The following is a 9,325-nucleotide window of genomic DNA, read 5'->3' as shown; positions in this document are numbered from 1 at the left end:
TGTCTAAGTCATAAGTCAGTGCCTCACCAGCAATGAACCTCACCGCACGTCACTGGAACCCACTCTAATTAAATTATTTAGCTGCCATAATCTAATTCAAACGGTAAATTGAAAACGAAACAATTACATCATTTAGAGTTCCTTTTTTTATTATTTTATTTGGGTATCACGGATGAAAATGAAATGATTCCTCTCGGACGTTGAGGAGCAGCGTTATAAACTATCCATGTCGTCTTCTTCTGCTGTTGCAGAGACCGAGCTAAATTGGTCTGTGTATGTGAGACCTGGACTGTTTTTGGAGGCTCTCTTGGGATTCCTCCAGCAAAGCAACCAGGGCAGCCCTCCTCTCCTTGGCTGGTATTTTTAGAGTAGGACGGGCCTGGGGGACCCTAAGCCCAGCAAGCTTGCGGAGAGATGGGAAAAGATGGAGCTGGCAGAGTTTTGAGGAAGAGGTGGCATCTTTCTGAGCTGGTTTATTTTATGCTTACAGTGTATAAAACGCAGAAACTGTTCTTTTAGACTTAATTCTACTTAATGGATTGTTGTACAAACTTGCATCCAATGGTTTAGTCACTGATTTTAAAGAGGAATATATTATCCAAAATTCACTTTTTGTATGTTTTTATACTTCCGTTTGGGTTGTACATTTCTTCTAAAAACACCCCAAGCGCCTAAAAACAAAAACATCCAACAGTTTTCTGGCAATAAGCTAATGTTTTTTGAGTTTTTTTTTTCGGTGTCTGGAAAGTGAGCCGTTTCAAAAACCACCTGATAAGTTAGAATCAACAGGCTATGTGGCGTTACCTAGCAACCCCAGCTGAGTTCCGCCCGTCACCTAGCAACCCAAGCAGCGCTCCAGCACGTTTGGTCAGCTGGTTTTACCATGGTGTATAAACGCTGCTGGAAAGAACAAGTGTTTAGTTGATGACTTAACTTGTAGAGATACAGACACCTGTTGAGGAAAGCCGTTACCATGGAAACGGATTTAAATCCTATACGATTCAGCTCCCATCTGTCACCTAAAGTCTCTACTTCCACACAGATGGCTAGTTCAGACTTGTAGCGCTAGCTTAGCAGAATTTCAGAACCGCCTGCACATTATTGACATCACGTTGCTTTCAAAGAGTGTGGGAAATTTAAATATTGTCATGGAATCAAATATTTTAAACAAAAATTATAGAGATGCACACATCAAATTTTTAATTGAATGATTATTTGATGCACATTTACAACTGAGAAAAATGGTAAAAATAATCCCAACAATATGGCAGTTTAATATATATAATACTGGAAATATCTGAATAATCAGAAATGTCTTTCACAAAGTTCCCAGTAACTTTTTCACCTGGATAATCTGTTTTCACCTGGTTAATCTGGTTTTACACTGGCAAAAGCCTTGGAAAAGAGGTTTTAAAAGATATGCAGAAAACCCGTCCTGGTTCCTGGAAAAGTTTCCTGGAGTGGGAAACGCTCTTCAAGTCTGGATTTTATTTTTATTTTTATGTCTTCCTTGAAGATGATTATCTCTGTCGTTCTTCGGTCATGAAACACATTCTTTGTTTTTGTTTGTTTTTCTTAATTTGGACCAATATCTTGCCCTTTCCCAGATGATCGTAATAAAATTAACGACTCTCCTCGTTCCAAAAGTTAAAGTTCAGTTACTCGTCAGCTGAAAGAGATTAATAATATCAGTAGTTTTCCATTAAAATGTTTCATCTATTGAAACAAGGAGGGTTCACCAACAATCGCTCTGAATTTATGACTTCGCACAACAAGAAGAGATGGATTGACTTTAAGGAAGTCTTCCTTAGATTGACTTTAAGGAAATCTTATTTATTAAGACTTCCTTCACTGCAGCTGCACGTAACAAAGCTCTAGACGGACGAGCTTTGTTAGGTTTTTCAAGTTTAAAGGAATGTTTTTTATGCTGCACCTGTCTTTGAAACAATTCCCCAGTCATGAGTGTAACTGCGTTTAGCTAGGTGGAGTCAGGCAGTCATGCAACGCTGCTTATCTCTCTTGGCTTCATTCACTCCTTTTGTGTGTAACAGTGGAGTTTGCTTAACAACAAAAAGTGTTTGGTTATGGCTTTGTCATCTTTTGTTTCTTTAAATAGCATTACTTTGATATTTTTAAGGTTTTATTTATAGTTCTCCACTTAATGTGGATTAAATGAATGAAATCTTTTAACATGGCGAGTTATTTTAATTCAAAATTGACATTAATCTTGGTACTAGAGCTGAAATTATTAATTTTGTGACAAAAAAGCCTAACTAATGAAAATAAACAACTAATTTAGTGATCAGTGAATTGCTAACTGGAGTATAGAGACTCAAAAAAGGCAATTTGTTGAAAGAACAAACAAAGATAAAACGTTAATCTGTAAATATGTTCAGCCCAGAGCTCCTCAATTGGTTCCAATTCTGTAAGAAAACAAAACAAATCACATTAAGCATCTTTTGCTATCTGATTAATCGGCTAATCAAAAAAAAATAATCACCAGATCAGCGCTACACTATTGATAAGCCAATACAGTGTTCATTCTATGTTATTGCATTATAGGCAACAGAATGTTTTATTTAAAAAGATAATTGAATTGCTTTATTTGCACATTTTATTATATTTCTAATGCATATAAAGGTTTGAGAAAATTAATGAAAAATCAGCAGAAGGTGCCAATCATTTAGTAATCAGAATAATCGATTACTAAAACAATCGTGAGTTGGTGGTAAAATTTGATTGTGAGACAGAATGAATCGTTTCTGAGATTATGGAATCAACATTTTATTGGATTGCGATGTGGTGCCTTTCAGTGACAGACTTCTTTATAAGTTTGTAATTTTAATTTTCAGCCATTGTTTACGTAAAGATTTACCCGCGTTTTGCTTTTTCTGGCGCAGAATTATGATGCACATCTCACATTAGTGACGTTGATAAAATGCGACATTCAGACGCTTTGAAAAGAAGCGGATACCTATCTGATTTAGTGCCACATGTAGAAGTGGCTAAAATTTATTTTGTTTTTGAGTGAAAAGGCTGAAATTGGGTCGCTCAGACTGCCATAAAAAATCTTATGGGTCACATTTAGGCAAAGAAATTGGATTCAAGGGTCATTTTCTCAAGTTTCTTCTCATCACATGCCTATTTACTGTAGCTCTTAGCTCCAGATTGCCTTAAGCTGCAAATGTAAGTCTTCTGGAAAGTTAAATAAAGCTGTTTTAGAACTCAATGGTTCTTTTAACTAAAGTTATTTAAGAGCAACGTCCTGTTCTCTGCAGCCAAAATATGACCAGGTGTGAGATGAGAACAGTATGGATTCTCACATACTGACGATCGCTCATGACTTTAAATATCCCAGATTAATCTTGTTCCTGAAGGCTCAGTTCCCTTTGTTGGTGCTGAAAACTGGGCTGAGAAGTAAATGATAAATTAAGATAAAGACTGCAACCACTGAGAATATTTTTGGAATAAGCTAATCCTGCACAATTCGCCTGTAGATTCCTTTTATTTAGTCTTTATCCCTGCTTTGTGTATCCAAACCTTTGCCCTCTGCATAAACCCCTATTTCTCAATTTCAAACAAGATTTGGACGGTTTGAAAATATTTCAGGATGTAAAATCAAAAGCTTTTCCCTGACCCAGATACCATGCTGTCATAAGATGTGCTCTCTGTGCAGCCTCCCAAACTAATTGGCCCAGATTGAGTTTGTTGTACCTCTGACTTGGCGACCACTGGTGTTTTTGACATGGCATTGATGATGAAAGCAACTTGTGCTGACCCTGGTTAAGGCTCTAATTTGAAGCCAGCGCTGTCACAAGATGGAGATCTGTTGTGTAACGACTAATCAACTGATAAAAGACCCGACGGGGCGAAGGACTCCCGTTTCCAATATCATCATGGGACGTCTATATGAAATTATGCGTCTGGGAGGGGGCTGACAGTAATTGATTCAGGTGGTTTGTTGGATCTCATCTGCAGGAAGTCGTCGCTGTTTATCAATCTGTGCTATAACCTATTTGATTAGAAGATGTATATACACTGCTCAAAAAAAAATAAAGGGAACACTCAAATAACACATCCTAGATCTGAATGAATGAAATATTCTCATTGAATACTTTGTTCTGTACAAAGTTGAATGTGCTGACAACAAAATCACACAAAAATCATCAATGGAAATCAAATGTATTAACCAATGGAGGCCTGGATTTGGAGCTACACACAAAATGAAAATGAAATGTTCCCTTTATTTTTTTGAGCAGTATATATTCCACCAATATTGGCTGAGAGAAATTGACCTGCCAAAGTGTTTCCTCTGCCTACATTTCCCAGAATGCTGAATCTACTGATATTGATCATGTGTATATTGCGCTATATTTGTGTGTGTGTGTGTATATATATATATATATATATATATATATATATATGTGTGTGTGTTATTGATTTATTGTCCAATAAATCTATTAGTTTGTGTTTATTCTTTTAAAAAAATGTGAAAAACTCAGGTGTTTGTGTGATTTGAGCCTCGTTTAATATCACCAGCACTAAACAGTTTCTTCTATTTCTTTATCTAGTTTCAAACTTTCTAGTTCTCTTTCTTTTTATTTATTTAATCGCCTCTAATGCGAGACGCTGCAGTCTAGCTTCAAGTTAAAAAGCCGGCTATTCAATAAGGCCTTTTAATTGCGTCTGTCTAATTGAGTTGCTTTTTCTACTTTTCTGTTAATCTTTTTAAAGTCTCTTTTGAACCTTGGAAACCAAACACTGCAGGCCTTTTGTTGTTTCAGTTACGATCTGAAATAAAGTGAATGATTTGCTTTCAGTTGACTTCGTAGAATATTACACACGTTTTGCAATTTAACGCATGAGCAGATTGTTTCTGTCAGGTGTGTGTTGCATTGAATACAGAAGCAGCAACCCGTCTGTGTGTGTGTGTTTCTGTGTGCATCAGGTCCGTTCACAGATGTAGTCACCGCTAACCTCAAACTGAAGAACCCATCGGATAGACGAGTATGTTTCAAAGTGAAGACGACGGCGCCTCGCAGGTACTGCGTACGGCCAAACAGCGGCGTCATCGACCCAGGTGCAACTGTCAACATCTCTGGTAAGAAAATACAATACATTTCTGCCATTGAAAAGCGATTTTTAAAAGCTTGTTGTGTTTTCCTTCCAAAAATGTCTTGTTTACTCTTGTTCAGTACCAGAATACTACAGGTTACAAATTATCCCTTTTTTTTTTTTTTTTTTGATAAATTCAAAAACAAATGTGTTTTCCTGTCCATTCATACTGTGTATAAATGAATTAATATAGTTCAGTTTCATTTAGCATTTAAGCCCAAAAGTTATCCAAGGAAGCCCAGTTGATGACGTTAAATCATTTTTTGCAATCTTTACTTGAACACTGAAATTTAGTTATTTCAGTGTTTATTTTCATTTCATCCTGAGCAAGCATGAAAGATTGCAGGAAAGGAACAACCCCATTGAAACGGGAGAAAAACTCCAAACACAGGGAAATTACTGAAGCACTGAACAGATTAACTCCTAACCCTTCTCCGATTGTTTGAAACATTTGCTCTGTGTTTTTGTCTTACTCAAAATATATTTAATATTCTTTTATTTTTTATTTATTTTATCTATTTACTCTTTTCTTCACAGTTATGCTACAACCCTTTGACTATGACCCCAATGAAAAAAGTAAACACAAATTTATGGTTCAGACGATTTTCGTCCCATCAAATGCTGCTGACAACGACACCGTGGTAAGTATTTATTAGTTTTTCATTTTCAGTGAACTGTTTCCAGTGTGTGCTGAAATATCAAATATAATTCTGATTATTATTAACATTATTTGTTAAATAATAAACAAAGGGATAGTTTTTCTGGCTGAAACAGAAACTATTTTGTAAATCTTATGATTTAAATGTCCATATTTTGGCTCATTATTTCTCTTTATATTAGTACTATTGTTATGTTTGATTGTTTTTATGTTTTTTTTATCTGGTTTATGTAATTGCATAAGTAATGTTCAACAAATTGCATGAAATAAGTTAAATCTACGAGTCCGATCAATACATTTATATTCAACAATAAATTAAGAACAATTGTTCATGTGGGGGAATCGCATTCAGATATTTTTTCTTATATTGTTCAACTCTCTAGATTGCCTTAAAAACAAATAAATATTAAAAGTAAAATGTATTTTTTTATTAGTTTCTTGGGTAAAATCTAGATTTGATCAGTTTGCTTTAGATGTGTCCTGCATTTGTCCAACAGGGGGCAGCAGACGCTTAGCAACACAACTAAACAAGCTTTTATTTCTTTTTAAATACAAGCTGTTACTGTTTACATATTTAGGAGAGTAAGGGCAACGCTGCATCAGTTTAGTAAGTAAAAATATGCATGTTGTGAGTTTTTGTTGAGTTTCAAGGTTTGAGATTACATTTACGTTTGTTTTGTGTGTGGATGGAGGGAAAAATAAATCCGTCTGGATGCAGTTTGAATTAACAAATGACGTGTTTCTGATCCGTCAGTGGAAAGATGCAAAACCCGAAGATCTTATGGATTCCAAGCTGAGATGCGTCTTCGAGTTGCCCTCTGAAAACGAAGTGGTGAGAGATTTCTTGATTGAGAATTTTTGTTTTCATTCTGACCAACAGAAACGCATAAAAGTGTGTCTAATGTCGTACACACCCATTCACTTTTATATCTTAAAGTTTAACAGGAACAAAAACTACTGGATGTGTTTTACTAGAAGCTTTTCACACACAGAGAGAATATACTCATGGTTTTGCTTTTTATTTTTTACTTGATGATAAAATATTAGATGTATGTAAAAATGTAAGTAGTCTTTGAATGTTTTTATATTCTTGAGTCATTTAACATTTGAAACAAGTTTTAATTTGACTCTGATCGTAAAAGTTGCAGGCAACTGGATCAAAGTCGAAGCAAATTTGTATTACTGTCGTAATAAATCATAATAAACTAAACCAATATTGTAATATCAGAATGTGAGAAAGTTCAAGGGATGTGAATATTTTTGCAAGCTGCTTTAATGATTTTTTTAAATCAAAAAAGAGAAACTCTGACAAAGCCGCCTTCCTGTGGCGTATCGGTAGGATCTAACGGGTCGAGTCTGGCCATGCTGGATTTGTTCTCAGTCATGCTTTTCCTCCTCTCTGTGGGGCAGAACGACATGGAAGTGACGCGACCGGCCCCGGTGATGAACTCCCTGAAGTCCGAGCCGACGGCTGCGGCCGCCGCGGGAGACGACACGGACTCGAAGAAGCTGGTGGAGAAGTGCAAGAGGCTGCAGTCGGAGATAAACAAGCTCAGCGAGGAAAACAGGCAACTGAAGGTCAGACATGGAAAGACTTTAGAAAACCTGTTTATGAAGATTAGCCACATACCAAGACATAGGTAAAGTCACAGCTGATTGAGAAGCAGAATAACAGAAGTTCACGCCACAGTTAGTCACTGGGTGTGTCCGTTGTGCTAAGAACCTACAGAACCGGCTGCTGGGGATGAAGTCTGTATGCTTTAAAAACTGGCGGAGGATGGAGGCTTCAATCTGGAAAAGTTTTTCTCCAATAAACAGCGGGAATCCTGATCGTATCATCAGGTTTTAAATGGCAGAGTTTCTGCAGGTTTCATCAACCCACATTTAAGATTTTTAATGGCAATCTGGATCAGATTTAAGCCCTGTATCATGACTTCTCCTCTAATAGCACATTCACCAGCCAGTACATGATGTTGATTGACAGCACTAAGACCCGCCTCCTGGCTCTGATTGGTTGTTTCTAGTTAGTTCTGGGATAAGGCAGAGAAGGTCAAATTTTTCAGATTTTCTCTCATGCTATTCTGTCACAACCTGGTCAGTTTTAACAAATAAGCCCTGCAGCTTTAAGGATGTAATAGCCTTAGTAAACTATTAATAAAGGGACAGTGTTCAGCTTAAACGTAATTAGATGCTGCAACAGATTGTAGCATAAGATAGTTAACGTGTTTTGACGTTTAGTTGGTTGCTGGTGCTGTAATGCTGCATTCAGACCGATGGCGATTTGAGTGTCTGGTTTACATTCAAAGTCTATGTGGACGCGCTGAAGCGTTTCAAGTGTTTGACACGTGTTGACCAATCAAAGAGACTCCCTACGTGGCGTAGTGGCCTGTAGTTGTCAGGAGATGCGGGTCAGCAGGTCGTCATATGGATAGGGTGAGACGAAAACATCGCTGAAGTGACCCTCGTCACCTCTGAGTTATCTGGTAAATTCAAAGATGGCAACATCCTGTTTATTTCAGTAAATAAAACCAAGGCACTCTCAATATTTCATCCGCCATTGTTGAAAGTAACTGGGAGAGGAAAAAAAGGCAAGAGGCTCCAACGTGCGTCAAGCCGTTATTTGTTCAATAAACATTGAACACAAAATGTTAAGCAAAAACATCTAGGGAGCCTCTGTTATGATTGCAGAAGCTTTTGGTGCCGCTCTCTCAAATGCATCTTCCGTTGTTCAGATCAACCAGGGAGAGGGAGGGGAAAAAAGGCAAGAGGCTCCAATGCACTTTGAGCCGCTATCAGCTGTTAGTGTTGTTTATTCAATAAACATTGAACACAAAATGTTAAGCAAAAACATCTGAGGAGCCTGTGATTACAGAAGCTTTTGGTGCCGCTCTCTCACAATTTCATCCGCCATTGTACAAAGAGACAGGCAATAGAAAACAACGGCTCTTTCCAACGCGCGTCACCAGCAAAATATCAAATGTCAACTCGAAGCGTCGGACGCCTTCGGTCTCTTCGCAGCATTACGACGCATCAGATCGCGGCCGCTAACGTATTGATGGTTGAGGTTTGGTTGCTTCTTGCAGGACGAGGGAGTGAGGATGAGAAAGATGCAGCATCGCCCAGACCACATGACATCAAACTCAACCAACATCGTCGGCCGAGAAACCAGCGCCGCCTTCCTGCCCTCCCTCCTCGTCGTCATAGCAGCCATCTTCATTGGATTTTTCTTCGGGAAGTTCATCTTGTAGACTGGTATCGTGTACGCTGGCCATATCCCTTCGCTCCGGCTCCAAAAAGAAAAAAGAAAACAAACAAAAAAATCGACGACAACGAGGCCTGGAAGAGGAAGAAGTCTTTCTGTTGACTTTGCCATATCATCGGTTGTGTGGCCTACAGTGAACGCATCTGTACAGCTTCATCCAAAGGCGTCGCCTTTTTACAATGTCGCACACTTATTGAGCCCAGAGAGTTCACTAAAAAAAACAACAAAATTAATCCCTTCTTGTTTTTTTTTTTTTTGTTTTTTGTTTTTTTCTTTCAGTTTTTGATTAA

At 37.7% G+C, this 9,325-nt stretch overlaps 2 protein-coding genes across 2 annotated transcripts in view; both read left to right on the top strand.

The window, feature by feature from the left end:
* LOC106960011 (gastrula zinc finger protein XlCGF57.1-like) overlaps positions 1-367 on the top strand; it is a 13,940-nt gene extending 13,573 nt beyond the window's left edge. The window contains exon 4 of the mRNA XM_015052916.1: positions 252-367. Within this exon, the coding sequence (XP_014908402.1) occupies positions 252-367 (116 nt within the window). The remainder of the gene's footprint in view (positions 1-251) is intronic.
* Positions 368-3,818: 3,451 nt separating this feature from the next.
* On the top strand, positions 3,819-9,085 carry vapal (VAMP (vesicle-associated membrane protein)-associated protein A, like). The gene is made up of 6 exons (XM_015052915.1): positions 3,819-3,833; positions 4,906-5,101; positions 5,653-5,756; positions 6,528-6,605; positions 7,184-7,351; positions 8,857-9,085. Exons 1-6 carry the CDS (start codon positions 3,819-3,821, stop codon positions 9,019-9,021), a joined length of 726 nt encoding a protein of 241 aa, XP_014908401.1. The 3' UTR covers positions 9,022-9,085.
* Positions 9,086-9,325: the final 240 nt, after the last annotated feature.

This window comes from Poecilia latipinna, unplaced genomic scaffold, assembly GCF_001443285.1.
Source record: "Poecilia latipinna isolate Pla-1442-1.1 unplaced genomic scaffold, P_latipinna-1.0 Scaffold1146, whole genome shotgun sequence".
In the NCBI taxonomy this organism is placed as follows: Eukaryota; Metazoa; Chordata; class Actinopteri; order Cyprinodontiformes; family Poeciliidae; genus Poecilia; species Poecilia latipinna.
This window is presented reverse-complemented; position numbering and strand designations above follow the sequence as displayed.